Below are 20,928 nucleotides of genomic sequence, written 5' to 3' on the forward strand. Positions count from 1 at the left end.
TTCAGGATCACAATGACTCTTATTGAGAGTCTTGTTGCTCTTGTTGGGTAGTCGTAACAGACTTAAAACTGTTGTACTTGCTGTGTAATATATTTTTGTTGCTTGCTTTTTTCCCCACAGGTACACCCTTGCACTTTTACGGTTCATGTTGTTAAATTGTTTAATTGTAACTTGTTCAACTACATGCTCTTATGGTTCTTCCCTTTGGTACTTTAGTTTTCGCAATGTATGCTTCATGTTTTGGCTACCCGCAATGTTTGGGGCTATCTCGTTGTTATGATCAGTGACATATGCACTTTTGTAAAACTCTCTTTTGGAAGTCGCTTTGGATAAAAGCATCTGCTAAATGCGTAAATGTAAGTGGTCATATTGTCATAGCTGAATACACAGCTATGAATATACTGACCAACTTTTAGTGTAGTCCATGTTATTCTTCATGGAATGATGGTTAGCATTAAGAGTTATGGGCTTTTGTATTGAATGTTAGTACAGAATAATAATGTCATTTTTTGACAACTTAATAACATGGTTGACTCAGGTGCACACAACATGCAACAATAACTTAAGCAAAAAAGTTTAAATGTGAAATATCAAGTAGGAGTATACATTGACAATTTTGCTTACTTCACGATAATAACCATGTTTGTCAGTTTTAAAAACTATAACCCACAGGAACTGCCCCCTTGTTAGGATGAGACACAATTGTACATAATTTCTAAGCAAATTGAGGAAGAGTTGAGGAAGGACCCAAAAGACAACTGCACCAAATAAAATACATCTATCCATGTGTAATTAATGTGCATGCAAACAAAACAGTCCAAGACAACTTAGCTCTGTTCAAAAATGTTTTATTGAAATGGTGGAATTGTTGTTTATTTCCCACATTTCCAGGAGGTAGAAATCAATGTTAATCTGACAATATGTGAACATTTATACACGCCCGTGTGCGCACACTCACACACTCTCACTCACAAGCACACACACAGCAAAAGGAAACTGGCACTCTTGTGACAGTCCTGTTGAAAACAAAGTCGCTTAAACCATACAGTATCATTGATACTAATACTGAGTCTTAAAAAAAATCCTACATGCTGAAATCATTACAGGTGTACAACCCTGTCCAATGATAAATAAATAGTCTGCCTGTGGTGGATGGGAGATGGAGGGGGGCAAGCACCCATAGAAGGAGAGACCTCTCTGATGCTGACTCCCAACTCTTGGGATGACCTTTGACACGTGAAGTCCTGCAGTGTCACGCCAGTGTTGACAGTTCGTTTTGACAATGACTAAACACGTTAAATGACTTGGGTTAGAACCTCCACAAAGCAAGTAGTAAAACTCAGCGACATAACGGAAAATAATGCCCCTTAAACAGAGGGTGGTGGGGGAGAGAGTGTGTGGGGGGGGGTTACGGGTACCTCACTTGACCCAGGAGATTTTAAGGCAGCGGGCTATGAAGGCGTAGGTGTCGGCCACCTCCTGGATGACCTTGCTGGTGGGCTTGCCGGCGCCGTGGCCCGACTTGGTGTCCACGTGGATGAACAGGGGGTTGGTCTGCTTGGCCCAGCGGCCCACCACGTGCTGCAGGGTGGCAATGTACTTGAGCGAATGGAGCGGGACCACACGGTCGTCGTGGTCGCCCGTGAGCAGGAGCACCGAGGGGTACTGGACGCCCTCCCCCTCCGGGATGCGGATGTTGTGGAGGGGGGAGTATCTGAGGGGGGGGAAAGGGGCATTACAAATACTGTTCTTCTTAAAATACAAACCTACCCATCTAGATTACGAATATTTGTTGTAAAATGACCTATGCATGTATACAAGTGAATAAAAAAAGGCAGATCTGTCCACATAGCATCTGGGTTGAAAGGGTTGTCCATTTGCACATTTCCCCCCCGCAAAGTCAATAAAAATCACAATTAGTGGTGCATTTGTATGTACTGTAAAACATCAAATAAGATGTATAATATGGATTCCTTCAGTGTTTCCTCTAGGTTTTTTAGCAGTGGGGGCAGGTCTGTCTCCCCCCCCCCCACCCCCCGCAACAAAGTTCTAACCCTAATAGCTAATGTAAAGTTGGACATATTTTCTTCCTATTTCCCCTAAAGCAATAAGGTTAGGCTACGTAAAGAGACCTTCCACTCATAAAGTATGTTCTAAATGGCATAAATGCTGCTAATTAATAGACGTAACAACTTAATGTAAATGGTCAGTAGCCTATAGACCAATTATTTGTTTGTAAACATTCGGGATGCACGCGCAGCATGGTGGCAGAAAACCGGGAAAATATAGCCTTTATAACGGCTTGAGAATTACACAGATTATACAAATAGTTCGATTTAAAAAGACCAAAAAGGTTGAGGTGGACAGCCTTTAACCCTTGTGCTGCCTTCGGGTCACATGACCCAAAGGTTCATAACGAACCATCATTGTGTTTACCCAGTTTTACCCAATACAAAAACTAATAAAAATAATTTTCTTTTAACCTTTGCAATGTGGGGGGTCTGAGACAGCCCAACGGTTAAAAGAAAATGCTTCACTTTGTTTTTGTATGAGGTAAATTTGTCGCAATACGACGGTGGGTCACACGGCTGATGGGTCAGAATGTCCCGAAGATAACACAAGGGTTAAGAGAGAAAGCGATTCCCCATTGATCTGTCACATCAGAATTTTGATTTGGGGCACGAAAGTCTTGAAATTTGAGTGAGAATGTCACCCGGGCAGCCATGTCTTCACATCATGTCAAGTTCATAATTTTACAGTTTTACATTCAAATCTACACAAAAAAAAGTCGAGCAGGGAAGAGATATGGGAATTCTGCTTTTTGCACCTAAAATAGAAACGCAAAAATTTTGTACAGACGTATTTCTGATACCGTGGAGGCAGAGATTTATCAACATAGAGGAAACATTGTCCTTTTATGAATGCATTTTGTCCACTTATATGTACACCTACATATCCATATATTACCTAAATGATGGTGTGTACAGTATAATTATGGTGATGTTGCCAGGTAAGTGAGAAACCTACTTTATGAGCCACTCAAACTGGTCTTTGATCTCGGAGCAGCCAAAGTCGGTGGTCCAGGCGTGTCCAATGGTGAACTTGTGGAACTTGAGCATGTCCATGACTCCCACCTGGGCCACTGCACAGCCAAACAGCTCTGGCCGCTGGTTCACACAGGCCGCTGCGCGCACACACACACACAGTACGTGTGAACGTCGAGGTTTGAAAGGTAATCAACACAAATGTAGACGTTTAAAAAAAAAAATCTTTCGATAGCTGTTTGATGTTCGGTAGTTTGATGATCGGTAGTTTGCTCTGCATCTACACAACAGGGACGAGCTGTGGTCATCAGTGTGCACCGTACCTACGAGCAGGCCCCCGTTGGAGCCCCCGTTGATGGTGAGCTTGGACGGAGAGGAGTAGCCCTCCTTGATGAGGTACTCTGCTGCACACTGGAAATCTGTGAAGCAGTTCTGCTTGTTGGCCAGCATGCCCGCTAGAGAGAGAGAAGACAGAAGGAGAGGGAGAGAAAATGAGAGAAAACACGGTGGAGGGAGAGACGGGGGAAAGAAGAGATGGGGGAGAGAGAGACAGGGTGGAGAGAGAAGAGATGGGGGAGGAGGGAGAAAAAATTGACAAGGAGGAGGGAGAGAGAAAGAAAATACGGAGGAGACGGAGGAGACAGGGATGAAAGAGACAGGGAAAGAGGAGAAAAGGGTGAGGGAGAGAGAAAGGAGTGAAAGAACCAATGTAGGGAAGAAGAGAGAGAGAGAAAGGAAAAGGAGACAGGGAGTAAAAAAAACAGACAGACACCAACAACAGAAGATTATGAGTATCTATGACACAAAGGGAAGAACTTCAAGTTATGATAATATTGTGAATATTTTGCATGCGTCACCTTTGTGCCAAGTCTCTCCATACTCCCCTCCACCTCTGATGTTGGCCACGGCCAGAACTCCACCCATGTGTCTCACAAAGATGAGCCTAGACACACTGGGGAAACAAACACCAACCTCATGACCCTGATGCACTGTCACTGGCTAAACCTACGTCCACTCAAAAGCCATATCATTGTTTACAGTATACAGACAAGATGAGGATTAGAGTGTTTCCCCTACCATTGTTTCTGATAGCTAGTTTCATTTTGACTGGCAACATACTGACATTGCTCATCACAAATGACCTAATAAACGCATAGAATATGGTTCACTCACTGATGCTCACACTGATTTGCAGGGCATGTCACGTAACGGGGAGGCAACATTCCAGTGTTTTAGTAGTAGCAGATGCATGAGTGAGTGAGTGAGTGAGTGGAACAGGGGATAAGTTCCTTGCTTAAAAGTGCCACACCTGTAGCTAGGCGTGATGGAGATGTTGAAGCCGCCATAGCCGTAGAGGAAGGCTGGGTGAGAGCCGTCCAGCTTGATGCCCTTCTTGTGGACTATGAACATGGGGATCTGGGTGCCGTCTTTGCTGGGGTAGAACACCTGGAGGAACACACACACACGACAAAGGTATAGACAGTTGTTGTGTTGCATTGTTTTGTATGGTATTTTTAATGGTGATTTTTGATGCATGCCATAAATAGTTCTGTTTGTATGCTGGTCTTGCTGCAGAATCAATTGCCTTTTGGGGACATAAATGCAGGGTTTCCTGCAGAAAATGTGTTAGTTAAGGTGGTAGGGTGGGGTTTGCCATCAGACCGGGGGTGGGGAGGGGATGGTGCGGCTAGTTTGTGCGATAGACTAATGCGATCTGCAGAGAAGGGAGACTGGTGTTGGTCACGGTTTGGAATGGAAGGGAGAAAACAGGACAACGGCAGATATCGCCCAAAAAAAACGCTGTTATTAAGAATAGGCCTAAATAATACAGTCCCATAATGCATTCCTTAAAAAGTATAACTTTACCACCTTCAACTTAACCAACGGTTCTGCAAAGTAAGACTTTTAGAACATCAGCAGGTGTGTATCACCTGTGTGGTCTGGTAGTCGGAGGGCTCAAAGCCCTTGACGGTGACCTCTCTGAATACGTGGGGCTGCAGGGGCTCCAGGGTCAGGTCGCAGTGATAGATGATGGCTGGAGGAGGGATGGGGACAGGCAAGAAAGTTAATACGGTTGGCTATATATAAATTAGTTCTTACCTGAAGTTTACAGGCAGCAAAGGGAAGGGTGGGGGGGAGATTAGGCCCCAAAATTGGCCACCCCAAAATACCTACAGTCATGGCCATAAGTTTTGGCAATGACACATTGTGTTTTGCAAAGTTTGCTGGCTCAGTATTTAAGGAAAATGTTTCACATGTTTTTATAGAATACTGTATTACAATAAGGCACATTTCATTTTTTTTTTTAGCTTTTTGGGGGCAAAAATTTTCAATATATGCAAATAGTCCCCTCTTTTACAGCAGTCAATCTGCCCTTAAAATCCAATCAGAATGATAGTGATTTCACCTGGCTAGAACTAGTTCACACTTTCCCCTGTGCTGATGATATGACTTACTGAAATTATGTTGGCAGTCAAGGCCCAGTAAGCTTTGCAAACAAAAAATGTATGTCGCTCCCAATACTTTTGGCCACGGCTGTACTATAACCCAGTTGGTTTCCCCCCCCCCCCCCCTGGCTGACCTGGCGAGAGGAAGGAGGTGAAGTAGTAGAAGATCTCGGAGTCCCTCTTTCGGCCGGTGAAGCCCACCACGGAGCCCACGTCCAGAGGGAAGGTCCTCAGCTCCTCTCCCGAGCTGAGCAGGTACATCTTCAGCACGTTTTTCACATCGTGCAGGAAGCACACGAACAGGAAGCTGTTGTACGTGCAGGTGGCGAACACTGACGGGAGAACAGGAGGGGGGGGACAGCAAAAGGGGGCACAAGGTTAGCCGTATTGAACTCGGAGTTGATACAACCAACTTCCGTCATAATAGACCGCGGCGCGCCTTACAGGCCCATCAGGCACTCTCTCACCGATGACGTCTTTGTCGTGCTGGCCAATGAGCTCTCTCCAGTTGCTAGGGTCCGGCGAAGCAAAGTCGATGTTGATGAGGCGGTAACGCGGCGCTTCCAGGTTGGTCTTAAATGTGAACAGCGTGCCCTCGTTGGTCACGTACTCGTACTCGGCGTCAAAGTTGTCAATCAGCTTCACCCACGGCAACATCCCTGGACAGGTGTGGAGGAAGGAGGGGGGAGTTGCAAAGCTAGCCTGGCTCTGCCCTCCTACGTACTTCTGCTCAATTTTGATTTTGCTTCTGTACTAGGTCTGGCCCTGAGGTAAGTAAGTCAGATGTCTCCGGTTAATTTTCTACCGGCCAATCAGCGAACAGAGGGAGTGGCTGTCGTGCGCTAGTTTGTGTTGTAGTTCCGTAATGGCGGCGGAGAAAGATGCGAGCGAAGCCATTCGGTCCGTTGTGGCAACGCTGCCGAATATCCATAAGCTAAAGCCAGAGCAAGAACAAGTTTTGCTGAGTTTTGTTGGTTGCCATGATGTTGTGGCCCTCCTCCCCACAGAGTTCGGGAACAGTTTGATTTTCCAGCTATGGCAGCTAGCTCTGTTACAGTAGTGGTGAAGGAATTGGCTAAGGCGAACGCTAGCGATTGGTTATGGCAGATCAGAGTGGCTCTGGGCAGATCCAATAGTTTTAAACTTCAACAGAGTACCCGCCTACAAGGAAGTCAACGCTTGTCAATGGAGTGAGGCCAGACTCTCTGTACAAATGAAATGTACGAGAGTCTGGTTAGGACCAGGCTATTGCAAAGCAGGGAGACAGTGAAAATGCAAAACATGTCTTTGTTGGATATCCTTGTGTGTGAATGTGTGTGTTGTGCATACCTGTAATGCCCTGAGGAGTGGTGTGGAGGTCACAGTACCACAGCCGGTTGACAGGGTCACAGCCCTCCCTGATAGACAGGAGTACATAGCGCCCGTCATCTGAAACCTGACACCACACATAAAAACGTAAACATCAAATAACTACAAAAACTACCCCCCCCCTTTTTGAATAATCCAACAGTTTGGCTATTTAAAGAGAAGAATACCTCGGCCCCGCTCATCCACTTGGGGTGTTCAGGAAACTCGGCACACAGGCAGTCCTGGGACTGGGGGGTCCCAAGCACGTGAAAGTAGAGCTTCTGGTGCAGGTTGGTGGATGTCTCTGTACCTATGAGGAGAGACACAGACAGGAGCTCATTTATACGCCCTTGTGTCCATGGGAGGAAGTTGTTATCTAATGTTTTTTTCACAGAAAACCCGGGATTCTCTATAAAAGAGGAAAGCATCCAAGTACGATGACAGAAATAATTTCCAATAATTGGAGCACGTACCGTCGCTCTTGCCCTCCTGCACGGGGTAGGAGTTGTAGAAGAGGCCCTTGCCGTCATGGGTCCACGACATGCAGCTGAACTTCACCCGCTCCAGCCGGTCCTTCAGGGCCACGGCACCCTCCACCCGCAGGAAGCGGATCTCCACCCAGTCCGAGCCGCTGGCGCTGGTGCCGTAGGCAAGATACTCGCCGTCCTCTGAGAAGGCGTAGCCTGGAGAAACGGAAGGTGAGTGTCAACACGCGGACTTGAACAGGAGGACAGAGATGATAACCGCGGCAGCTGTGGGTGAAAGAATAAAGATTGGTTCCATCCTGATGGAAAATTCCAGAGATTCCCCTTTGTCCCTCAAAAAGGCAACTTCTTTTGTTTATGTATTCGTTAATCCGCACTGCTCGTGACACTTTTATTCTAAGAATAGCAGCAGTGTATTTATAGACAAACAGCCCTCCTTTAAACTCAGTCTTTATCAAAAGTAGACCGCACGTACCCTGGGGAGAGAGCCTCACCTCGTAATGCCACAGTTCCATCCTCAGAGAAGGTATTCGGGTCCAGGAAAATGGTGGGCTCTGCCTCCAGACTCTCCTGAACATACATGACACTCTGGTTCTGAAGGCCCGTGTTGTAGAAGTGGAAATACCTGCAGGACAGGCCAAGGAAAATTCTGGTGATCAAATCACTACAAAAGTTCCAAATAAGTAAGAAAAGAATAACCAATTGTGGAAGTTCTAGTGCATGGTTCTAAAATCAGCATTGACTTCTCTGAAAAGCTGTGGTATTTCAGTTAGTGTGAAACTCTATGGACCAGCCAACTTCAACTAACATTCCCATTTCCCTACTCACCGGCTCCCTCTTTTGAACGGGCAGCTGTATTTTGGGTAGTCGTACAGCTCAGTCATGCGCTCCTTGAACAGGTCTCGCACCTCACAGCGTTCCAGAAAGGGCAAAGTCAACTTGTTCTGGGCATTGACAAACGCCTGGAACAAAGACGGATCTATATCATAGCACTGATCGCGTTTGGCCAGAGGGTGGCGACAGTTGCAGAATATTTTACATACACTTTACGATTGGTGTTGTATTGTATACATATAGGGGTAAGATGGCTGAGCGGTTAGGGAGTCGGGCTATTAATCAGAAGGTTGCCGGTTCAATTCCCGGCCGTGCAATATGACCCTACTTGCCTCAGGGAGAATGTCCCTGTACCAGGGTTCGACATAAGCGATGGCCCGGGGCCAGTAAAAAGTAACGTTGGGACAGTTAAACTAGCAACTCACTGGCCCGATCAGGCCACTGCAAATTATTGATTGAAAAAATAATAATTTGCATCGTAAACATCAGTTAACATCCTTCATATGTTTTGCTATCTGCTAAATGCATAAATAACTTTGCAGCTCGTGGGGCGCACATTTGGCAAATCAAGAGTTGAGTAGTGAGTGACGAGTGGTTGTCAAATTGTAATTCTCTAATCTCGATACATTTGGCGCGAGACAAAAGTGAAGATGGCAGCAAAGTAGACCTACGAGCTCAAACGGAAGCAACTTTTTTAATGGAACTAAGATGCACTGTGTCGTCTGTCGTATGTTCCCGTCTAAAGCAGACAAAAGTGGATCTTTTTACACACCGACAATTTTCGAAAACAATCCCTGACCACCCTTACAAAAAAGTTTATTAAAGTATACTAAAATATGGATAGTACACTTTTGATATACTTTTAAGAAGTATACTTAGAAAATAGTTCACTTTTGATATACTTTTAAGTATGCTTTGAAAATAGTTCTTTTTTTATATACTTTTTAGAAGTATGCTTAGAAACAGAAAATGGTATTCATTTCTTCTGGAGTAGGATGTACGTTTTCTATTATTATACAGCAAAAACAGTCAAAATACTTTTAAAGTATGTTACAGGTTAATTTTTTTAGATCCCTCTTGTATATTCTAATTATTCATGTCCAGGAAAATCTATAATGCATTGCACATTTTTTGGTACTGAAGCTGTAACCTTAATTACTGCCAAAACATTTTGAAGCCCTATACTCTGATACTAATAATTATAAATTGGAGTATTAATCGAAAAAACGAAAAAGCTACTTGAGAAAGAAGCCGACAGAAGGGTTGCATTATGCATTTGAAGGTTATACTGTCAAACTGACTGAAGAACGAAATAACGACGTGAAAAAATGTAGATAGCGTGGCTCATTGGCTGGTCAATTCCCATGATGCAAGGCAGTAAATAGTGTTAAAATTTGCTGATAAGTTTGCAGTTTGTTCGAAATACAAATGTAACTTCATGAATTTCGTTTTTTAAATGTGTCTGCTTAGAATGTAGTGTTTTGTTGCGTGATAATTGTCATTGGGCTGGTTTACCATTGTAACCATGAGTTAAATGACTGTTACATTTGATAAGAGCTGGATTCTAACAATGTTAATGCATACGCAGTACATAGCTTCTTTTAGTTAAGAATCTGCAGTGTCACTTGGCGAGGGGCCCCATTCTCGTCAAGTGATGCAAGATCATCGGCGTTTTAGGGGCCCCTAAACATTTAAATATATTAGTAAACCATAGTAAAAAAAAAAATGTACTTCTTGAAGTACTTGCATTAATTGAATTAAGTATTGTAAAGTATACTTTGAGGTACTTTAGGAAGTATACTTCATGAACTGAAAGTTCACTACACAGGTTAAAGTTTAGAGTATTCCAAAGTATACTTTGAAGTACTTTAGGAAATATACTTCATAAACTAAAAGTGCACTACACAGGCTACTTTACAGTATTCAACAGTAAACTTCAAATACACTATAAGTTTACTTTAAAGTATACTAAATTACCTAAAAAGTGGGCCAATTCAGTTTACTTAGTACAAAAATAGTATATAAATAAGTACACTGCTAGTATACTTTAGGTACCATGATAATAGTATACCTTTTTATACTAAGTATACTTACAAAATAAACCTGAAGTATACTTCTTTTTTGTAAGGGCAGCCATGCTAGCAGACAGCACCTGGTTTGCGTGACAGTTATAAGCGGATGGTTGACAATCCATCTTCCAGGCCGTTGACCATGCTGGTCAGGAATTTAAATGCAGATGCACATTGTGTTATTGCACGACTTATAACAACGGCTTATCACGTAAAGACGGGCCAGCCGTTCGCCTCGTTCTCCCGGGCTATTGAACTGCAGCAGAACAATGGTGTCGACTTGGGTACTTAGTATCATATTGATGAAATGCAATGGAAGCTTAATAATTAGCATTGAGGGACCAGAGGTTTCAGTTTCAGCCAGACAGTCGTGCAGAGATGGCTGTCAGCAGGGAAGAGAGCACGTCATGTTTGAGGTTAAAAGTCAATTGTTTTTGCTGACTATTACCTTATTTTCTTTTATCACTAGAAATTTGATTTCATTGTTGTTCTTTTTATATCCAGGATGTGTTTAATAAATGGTTAAACAGAATAACATAACTTATAAGTCTTTGGTTTTGTTGTAACAATGATAAATTACAACTTTTGGAGGGGGGGCCAGTAAAAATGGCCTTGGGGCCAGTAAGTTTCAAACCCACTGGCCCGTGGGGCCAGTCGCAAAAAATGTTAATGTTGAGCCCTGCCTGTACTTACTGTAAGTCGCTCTGGATAAGAGCATCTTCTAAATGACTAAATGTAAATGTAATGTATACCCAGTTGACGGCCAGGATTCAATCCATTAGAATAATGACATGTGCCTTGACTACACATTTTTCTGCACAGCATGATTCGTTACATTATTACATTACTAGACTTGGTGATGGAAGTTTCACCAATCAGTCACCAATAAATGGAAGCAGGGCGAACGACTAGGAAGTTAAATCTATTGATATTTGAGATATTGCATTTTATTCATTAACCAGACGCTTTTATACAAATCGAAAGGAGTGCAATTCTATAACCTCTAGAGTTAGACTACCTATGTAGATACTTTTTGGGGGGCGTATGACCCAAGATATTAACGCATTACAAGCTACATACTATTTAAAAGAACGATTTAAGTAGTAAGTGCTGTCACAGTAGGTACCAACACAGCTGAGACTGGTTAATAATAAGGCTAATCGGCAGTTAACTAGCCAACTAGTTAAGTGTGTTAGTCTACCTACCTGAGTCTTTTCACTGTCGGGGTCCTCCAACCAGCTGTATGGGTCAGGGATCTTGTTACAGTGGTAGTCATCCACCTGCGAGAAGTGTGCCGGAGGAAATTCAAGATTGGGTGGCAGAAATGATGGGTGCAGTACCCAGGTTAGTGACATCAGGTGGCTAGCTTAGCTAATGGTAGTGAGTGTGCTAGAGCTAGCTAGCATGAAAACAAAAGCAACAATGAGAAATCGGGCTTGTTAGCTTGAGCCAAAGTTAGCTAGTAGATGCTAACCTGGCTAGCCCATTCACTGACTGTGCCAGTGCGCTAGGATTGGATTTCTAACGTTAATTACTGTAGTAGCAAGCTACACTACAGGACTTATAATGTAGCACGTCATTGCTGTTGATCAACAATACCCGATCATGGGATGTTTTTCGAAATATCTAATATCTCTGATCTCGAATTTATAGATATCACTGGAACATGTTAGCTAGCTCACTGGCCCATTCAAATCAGATCGATAACTGGAACATGTTAGCTAGCTCACTGGCCCATTCAAATCAGATCGATAACTGAGAGCTAAATAGCTAGCTAATCCGCTAGCGATAAAATGATGAAGCATCCCAGCAAAAATGCCATTTGGCCGGCGGGGGATAGCTAACTTTAGCTATATAGTTAGATAGATAGATAGATAGATAGATAGCAACTACTTACAACTGCCTCGTCACGGTAGACTTGAGGGTACTGGAAGGGGAAAGACATTTTCGAAGTAGCAGTACGGGATATCCTCAATAAGTAAGCTTTCTTCAAAGACTGAAATATCGGTTGTGATACGCCTTTCTGAATCCGACCAAACATAAACTTGATTGCTGGAGGGTTGGCTTAGTAGAGAGGGATTGCTTGCAGATGCTACAGTCGAGGAAACAAATTCGACAACACAACACAGGGGAATCAGAAACATTTGGATCTTGAGAGCGTCCTCTGTTGGTGGAAGACAAAATTATTGGACGATGATGCACACTATTCAGGAGATGGGTATGGCTGCAGCCTGCAGCCTCCCGTCTCATGCCCTCCCATCTCATGCCCAGGCTGTCCAACTTACCGTTGGACCGTTGGTTCAGAGGTTAAAAAATATGGAAGCAAATCGTTACCAAATTTTAAGAATGTGGCTGCATTATTTGACTCATAAATGAAATTAGTAATCAATCATCCTATTTGCATTTTAATTTTCTTCTTCAAGAGTGCTCAATCTGTCACTTAATTAAAATGAAAAACAAATTGAAATTTGAGATTTAATTTTCAAAACATGCCCCAGCAAATAGATACCAAAATTCAATTTGAAATGTAAAATTTGAAAATTAAAATGCATTTCCAGAAATGCATTTTCATTTTAAGAACGTGGCTGCAAAATCATGACCACAATTCAAATTCAAATGCATTTCCAGAAATGCATTTTCATTTTCAAGAACGTGGCTGCAAAATCGTGACCATTTCTGGAAATGCATTTGCATTTGAATTTTGGTAACGATTTGCTTCCATACAGCAGGCCCGTTTTGAGGATTATAATGCTGAACTCAAAAAGTACTCAAAAATTCACATCTGCAAAATCTGACATTCTGGTGTTTCACTGTCCATACTGACAGTATTTTTTTTTTTATTCAAACATTTTTTACCATATTCTTTACATCCTATTTCCGTATAAATTAAGGTGTGTTCTTGCTGAATTGTAAACAGTTTTATACCATCAATTACAAGTATACATGAGCAAAACCTGTAATTTAAACAGCATCATACCGTTAATTTTAGTGTGAATATTTTTATGACATTTCCCCGTTAATTTTATAAAGTATTATATTTTCCACAGTAAAATGATGTGGTTTGTACACGTTGTTACCGTAAAAATCAAAGTTCAGCACCGTTTGTTACTTTAGGGTAATTCCATGTATATACTACAATGACATACTGTTTACAATTTTACAGTCATTTACCGTTGGTATTTAACAGTTTTATTTATTTAATTTATTTAATTTTATGAACATTTCTTACAGTGTAGCGATTGCGTTGGTTGTATTTTTATTTACGTTCCGTTGCATGGTTTAAGTAGAAATTGCGTTTTTGTGGTGAAAAGTGAAGCTAACGGTGGCTAATTTGCTAGCCACAGTCACTGACGTTACTAACGTCACTACGTCACTAACGTCACGAAAACACGCGTGACTACCAGTAGCAGAACATTCGTTTCGCATCTGTTAACTTGGGGGATAGCTAGGCTAACTATAGCTTTACTGCAAGGAACAAGCCACAAGCAAAGAGGCCAGGGTGATAACTATTTACTCATTTTACTTTGTGATGTGAAACACAATTGTGAAATGTAATGTACAATATTAGCTGATATTAAGGAAGTAGGCTCACATCTACTTTCGGAAACGGTAGTTTACTATTTCACTGAAGCATTAGCATCATGACACTAGAGAGGGTACAATTTCTGGGGAAATTGTAGGGTGTGCTTGCTTGCGTCGGTTGCACAGGGGTCCGTTTTTGAATGACATTTTTACAACTGATATTTCTGTATATTTTATATGAAAATGCATACTTATTATTTATAAAGATTAAATAGATTTAAAAGCATCTATTTTTTGCTGCTCATTTACAACTGAAAATACGAGTGAAGTGTAAAATGAAATAGATGTCTTCTCATTTCCCCTGCAAGAGGCAGCCTCATAGCTGAATCAACGAATACATTTGGCAGACCGGTGTAAAAATTGACCTAATCTCCATTATTTTAAACGTCCTTTTAAGTTTTCCCTTCTCGTGATATTTTCAGGCATTTAGCCTACTCATATTGCATTCATTCATGAATAAAGAACCCCCATTTGAAGATTATTCTACGACGTTACCGGCAGTAGAAGATGGAATCGCGATTCAAACATTACCATCTGCTAACTGAAAAAATGCCCTCAAAAACGTAAATAAGCTTGACATTTATTTAGTGGAAAATCGCTCATTCATAAAAAGCTCACTGGTAGCTATCATTGTCAGTAACAACGCAAAATGCCATATAGCCCTGTGTGGAGAAGCTGCCCCAGTAAATTCTACAACGGTACAGTACTAGACTACTGTGTTCGTCTTGGTAGCGATTGCGTTGGTTGAATTCGATTTAACGTTCCGTTGTACGGTTTAGGCTGAAATTAATTATTTTCATGAACAGATTGACAAAGTTTAGGCTGTGGCAATGAAGTTCAGGTTAGTGGTCAGAGACTTTTGATTTAAGTAAGGGGAGTGCCGAACATGTTCTGTCGCCGTTTGATTTCCTAAACAGCTGTGTACTGTAGATGTTTTTGTAGTGTCTCGCGTAAGCTACAGCGTTGCAGTGAGCAACACTGGTTTGAAACCACAGGTAATGACAATTTCACCAACAAATCGTTTACTAATGTCAGAATAAATCCTACAACGAAAATATATATGTGAGGAATGTTTATTTTAACGATTGAAAACAGATAACGCTACATCATAGACTACTGTAGTATGTGTTGCCCGGGCAACACAGGCTAATGTCATGATGCTAATACGTCAGTGAAATAGTAGACTACTGTTTCCGAAAGTAGATGTACTTCCTTAATAATATCAGCTTAGGCCCCTATACTGTACATTACACATCACAATTGTGTGTCATATCACAAAGTAATAAAGTTATCACCCTGGCCTCTTTGCTTGTGGCGTTTCTGCAGCTGCCTTGCAGTAAAGCTATAGTTAGCCTAGCTATCTCCCAAGTTAACAGATGCGAAAGAATGTTCTGCCAAAGGTAGTCACGCGTGTTTTCGTGACGTTAGTGACGTAGTGACGTTAGTAACGTCAGTGACTGTGGCTAGCAAATTAGCCACCGTTAGCTTCACTTTTCGCCACAAAAACTTAATTTCCACTTAAACCATACGTAAATTCCAATACAAGCAACTCAATCGCTACCAAGACGAAACTTTTGACACCTCCGTTGTCTATGTAGGCCAAATATTGACTGAGTTTTAGGGGGGCGAAAATAAACAATAAATAATAAATAAATATATATGTGAGAGAACAAAGGTTGTGCTCTTGCCGAAGGCTTGAGCACACCCAATTAGCCTCTGTTGCCCGGGCAACACATACTACAGTGGTCTATGATGCATCTGTTTTCAATCGTTAAAATAAACATTCCTCACAAATACATTTTCGTTGTAGGATTTATTATGACATTACATTATAAGTAAACGATTTATGGGTGAAATTATCATTACCTGTGGTTTCAAACCAGTGTTGCGCACTGCAACGCTGTAGCCTACGCGAGACACTACAAAAACATCGACACAGCTGTTTAGGAAGTCAAACGGCAACAGAACATGTTCGGCACTACCCTTACTATGGAAGGCCAAGTGGGCAAGTATTAAGACGCCCCCGTGTGTCAACCACGCGTAATTGACGCCGACTTCCATACAAAGTCGGCGTCTTTTTCGCCTCAAATTGAACCGTGACACGTTCAAAGCACGCGTCTAAATAAACGCGTGCTTTTTTGAGACGTGTCTATCAAACCACACGAAATTAACTCCTGGTTTGGCTCAATCAGCGTCTGGTTTTCCAAAATTAAAGTCTGCTTGCTTGAATCTCCGATGGGAAATTACGACAACAATTGTAACATCTAATACGTAAGTAAAGTAGGTCTTAGGATGCTCGTGCGAGCTAGGCTACTATCAAATACAATGTTGGTTAGCTAGTTAGCTATTAGTATGAAGTTGGTGGTAACAATTGCAATACTCTATGATATAACAATTGGTGCAGAGACAAATAAATGCAGTAATATCAGGCTGGCTGGCTGTCTGTCTGGCTTGGAGCTTTGTGAACTTCCCTTGCACTGCGATTGCGTTGTCTCAGTATTGTGCGCAAATGCGCAAACTTAGTTGGTGGCAATATACAACTGTTGTTAGGCTAATCTTCAAGTCAAGTGTATTTTATTGTCATTTTCAATTGCGTATGGTGGTACATAATAAAAACGAAACAGAGTTTCAAGTTCAAGTCTTTTAACCCTCGTGCTGCCTTCGGGTCACATGACCCAAAGGTTCATAACGAACCATCGTTGTGTTTACCCAATTTTACCCAATACAAAAACAAATAAAAATAATTTTCTTTTAACCATCGCAATGTGGGGGGTCTGAGACAGCCCGACGGTTAAAAGAAAATGCTTCACTTTGTTTTTGTATGAGGTAAATTTGTCGCAATACGACGGTGGGTCACAATGACTGATGGGTCAGAATGACCCGAAGATAACGCAAGGGTTAATGTCAGATGCACAGACCAACACAGGGTCAGACTGTGCACTGAAATTCTTAGGACAAGACAACGCAAAGCAACCTGGCATAACATGACATATAAGTACTCAGAACAAGTGTACACCTATGACAAGCTAACATATAATAAACCTCCTAAATAAATACAAAATAAACACTAAACCTATTCCCCCAGGACCATGATGCCATATAAAACAACATATAACAGTAATTAGTGCCAGTGCAAACGTATGTAGCCTACAGTTACAGGACAGTATGTTCAGTGACAGGACAATATGTACAGTGATTGGAGGTAGCAGTTATGAAGTGATAGGTTCTCGTGCCAATATATTGTGATGCCAATTTGTTGAGCGGTCATCTTCCTTGTATAGACCTAGAAAAGTGAAATACACAGCCAAGGTGACAGAAATAAAGGTTCATCGGCTGTCCTTCACATTCACACACTGTTGTCTTTATACTTAACAGATCATCTATGATGTCCCAAAGGCCCAACTCCTTCTCAGGTCACCTTCTGGCAGCAACCATGCAGCTGGATTTCATTGTGCAACCTGGCCTACCCAAGCTGCTGCTGGGCCCAGGGTTGATTGTAATGGCACACTGGGACTTGCAGATGACCTGAAATACATATTTGTCTTTATGCTGTGTAAGATGTAGGCCTACTGCTTTTAACTTGAGTTGAATGCTATTAAACCCTCCCATGGTCAGCAAACACTAGCCATTTCTCTACTTCAGAAGGGATACTGTTCACTGCTGTATGAGTCAATAGGACATTACCTGAATGACTTGTAGTGATCGGGAGGTTATGCCTGTGCTGATGATGGTATAAACCATGTTAGATTGTTGGCTCTGTGCATTGTTTGGGTCTCCTCTCTCTGTGTTCTGCTTCTGTGTCTTTGGTTCTGTTGCATGATGGCAGGCAGGTAGAGGAGCTGTGATTGCTGCAAGGGCACACCTGTGACCTGTGCCTTGGTCCTTAATAAGCTGTGCCCTAACAAGCTGGGTCTCCATTACTAGCAGGAACATCAAATCTAATCTTCCTATGAACCCAATTAACACAAAATATTGTACACTGCTAATCATCAGCTAACTAAATGGTAGGTGAATAGACAATCAAGCTTGATATGGTATAGTCATGAACTAGCACTGTTCAAAGATGTCCAACCTAAGTTCTCAATGTCAATGTCAGCAGAAAAACACGAAAGAGCAGAAACCTGCTCTCGCAATGCAGTGTTAGTCTACTAATAAAATAATTGTGATAATTTTTCTACTTTCATTTATCTTCATAGCGCCCGCTCACTAGGGATGATTTTCCATAACAAATTACGCAATGCGCCCTCTACTTTTATGAGGTGACCTGACGCTCAGGTCGTTGACCCTTTAGTGACACCATCTATATGGGTAACACAATTTTCATTATCTGGGAAATCACACCATAATCTTTTGATACATTTCCTTCTCATGTAATACACTTTCCCCTACATTCAGCCTAATAACATACTCCAAACTAACACAATGTACCATCATCAGGCTACAGTGTCTTGGTAACGGGTGAAAAATACTAGATTTGAACTGAACTTCCATTCAGGGATACGACGACGATACGAGATGCATTGATTACAGAGAAGTTTAAAGAATTATAATATACATTTTTGTAAGTCCAACGGTAATATCTGAAGGTTGCCACCTACACTCAGAAGCCAATGCTACTTAGAAACCCTTTTAAAATCAAACACTCTAAAAGTAAGGTTATACAATTTAATTTAATGTCAAATTGTTTATGTTATATTGTTTATTAATGTTTAATTAATTCAAATATGCCTTGTGTTACAGTGTGTGGTGGCGTAGGACCCAAACGCAGGAGAGTAGCCAGACATTGCCTCAAACAAAGGGTTTATTCTTTTAATTGGGAAACACAGGGTCAGTAGCGGTCCTAGTACATATGGCGCCCTAGGCAAGATTTATCAACAGCACCCCCTCTTCATGCTGCCCTAGGCGGCTGCCTATGTCGCCTATAGGAAGGACCGGCACTGGACAGGGTACTCAAGTTAACAAGGGTAAGGACAAGACAAAGACTGGACACAAAACAGGAACCTAAAATACACAGAACCAAACAAGACACAGGTGGACATAATACAAACAAGAACTGAAACCACTGAATGAGACACATGGCAGACACGGACACAGTAGGGCAGGGCAAAACCAAAAACGGGGTCACGTTTGTGGCTGTGACATTATGCCTGCCCAAAAGTGGGTGACTATTATCCTAGACTCCATGTACTGTTTGAACTGTACATGGGTTGTGTGTATGGGCAGTCTCAGGGTTATGTCACAGGTGTTAGCCTCTGGGCACACCCTTGGTGCTGGGGGAGGACCAGGGGGACAGGGAGCTGCTGGTGCTGGGGGAGGACCAGGGAGATGGAGAGAGGCAGAAGAATTGAATATCCAATACAGTGCCAATACACACATCTGTATAAGCCCGACATGAGGTGTGTAGCCAACCAGGGCTTGTTTAATGCTGTCATAACTTGATTCATAGGAAGATTAGATAAGAACTTCAGGAAGTGACAAGCCACGGTAATAAGGATAACAATGTATTTATTTAATAAAAAGTGCTTACAAAGAAATGGTTGGTAAATTAGAAGTGTATGGTATGGGTGTGGGATCAGTGCAAGTGTATAGTGTGTAGAGAATCATTACAAACTAAAAAGCAAACAGTGATGATGTTCCTGCTAGTAATGGAGAGACCCAGCTTGTTAGGGCACAGCTTATTAAGGACCAAGGCACAGGTCACAGGTGTGCCCCTGCAGCAATCACAGCTCCTCTACCTGCCTGCCATCCTGCAACAGAACCAAAGACACAGAAACAGAACACAGAGAGAGGAGACCCAAACAATGCACATAGAGCCAACAATCTAACATGGTTTCATCAGTACAGGCATAACCTCCCGATCACTACAAGTCATTCAGGTGATGGTAATGTCCTATTGACTCATACAGCAGTGAACAGTATCCCTTCTGAAGTAGAGCAATGGCTAGTGTTTGCTGACCATGGGAGGGTTTAATAGCATTCAACTCAAGTTAAAAGCAGTAGGCCTACATCTTACACAGCATAAAGACAAATATGTATTTCAGGTCATCTGCAAGTCTCAGTGTGCCATTACAATCAACCCTGGGCCCAGCAGCAGCTTGGGTAGGCCAGGTTGCACAATGAAATCCAGCTGCATGGTTGCTGCCAGAAGGTGACCTGAGAAGGAGTTGGGCCTTTGGGACATCATAGATGATCTGTTAAGTATAAAGACAACAGTGTGTGAATGTGAAGGACAGCCGATGAACCTTTATTTCTGTCACCTTGGCTGTGTATTTCACTTTTCTAGGTCTATACAAGGAAGATGACCGCTCAACAAATTGGCATCACAATATATTGGCACGAGAACCTATCACTTCATAACTGCTACCTCCAATCACTGTACATATTGTCCTGTCACTGAACATACTGTCCTGTAACTGTAGGCTACATACGTTTGCACTGGCACCAATTACTGTTATATGTTGTTTTATATGGCATCATGGTCCTGGGGGAATAGGTTTAGTGTTTATTTTGTATTTATTTAGGAGGTTTATTATATGTTAGCTTGTCATAGGTGTACACTTGTTCTGAGTACTTATATGTCATGTTATGCCAGGTTGCTTTGCGTTGTCTTGTCCTAAGAATTTCAGTGCACAGTCTGACCCTGTGTTGGTCTGTGCATCTGACATTAACCCTTGCGTTATCTTCGGGTCATTCTGACCCATCAGTCATTGTGACCCACCGTCGTATTGCGACAAATTTACCTCATACAAAAACAAAGTGAAGCATTTTCTTTTAACCGTCGGGCTGTCTCAGACCCCCCACATTGCGATGGTTAAAAGAAAATTATTTTTATTTGTTTTTGTATTGGGTAAAATTGGGTAAACACAACGATGGTTCGTTATGAACCTTTGGGTCATGTGACCCGAAGGCAGCACGAGGGTTAAAAGACTTGAACTTGAAACTCTGTTTCGTTTTTATTATGTACCACCATACGCAATTGAAAATGACAATAAAATACACTTGACTTGAAGATTAGCCTAACAACAGTTGTATATTGCCACCAACTAAGTTTGCGCATTTGCGCACAATACTGAGACAACGCAATCGCAGTGCAAGGGAAGTTCACAAAGCTCCAAGCCAG

The 20,928-nt window shown here is 42.1% G+C and overlaps 1 protein-coding gene across 1 annotated transcript; it reads right to left on the reverse strand.

Annotated features, from left to right (window-relative positions):
* Positions 1-832: 832 nt before the first annotated feature.
* Positions 833-12,417, reverse strand: prep (prolyl endopeptidase). The gene is made up of 15 exons (XM_062468103.1): positions 12,124-12,417; positions 11,432-11,506; positions 8,152-8,285; positions 7,818-7,948; positions 7,312-7,521; positions 7,027-7,148; positions 6,821-6,926; positions 5,959-6,150; positions 5,626-5,823; positions 4,976-5,079; positions 4,354-4,490; positions 3,902-3,996; positions 3,368-3,499; positions 3,028-3,184; positions 833-1,714 (listed from the first exon to the last, which is right to left on the reverse strand). Exons 1-15 carry the CDS (start codon positions 12,265-12,267, stop codon positions 1,420-1,422), a joined length of 2,232 nt encoding a protein of 743 aa, XP_062324087.1. The 5' UTR covers positions 12,268-12,417; the 3' UTR covers positions 833-1,419.
* Between the last annotated feature and the right edge of the window lie 8,511 nt (positions 12,418-20,928).

Source organism: Osmerus eperlanus, chromosome 8 (assembly GCF_963692335.1).
Source record: "Osmerus eperlanus chromosome 8, fOsmEpe2.1, whole genome shotgun sequence".
Classification (NCBI taxonomy): Eukaryota; Metazoa; Chordata; class Actinopteri; order Osmeriformes; family Osmeridae; genus Osmerus; species Osmerus eperlanus.

Coding starts and splice junctions, on each gene's coding strand:
- prep (XM_062468103.1), bottom strand. CDS start 12,267: ATGTTTGGTCGGATTCAGAAAGGCGTATCACAACCGATATTTCAGTCT. Junction 7,949..8,151: donor CCGTTCAAAAGAGGGAGCCG/GTGAGTAGGGAA, acceptor CCTGTCCTGCAG/GTATTTCCACTTCTACAACA. Junction 4,491..4,975: donor CCGACTACCAGACCACACAG/GTGATACACACC, acceptor GTGTTCCTCCAG/GTGTTCTACCCCAGCAAAGA.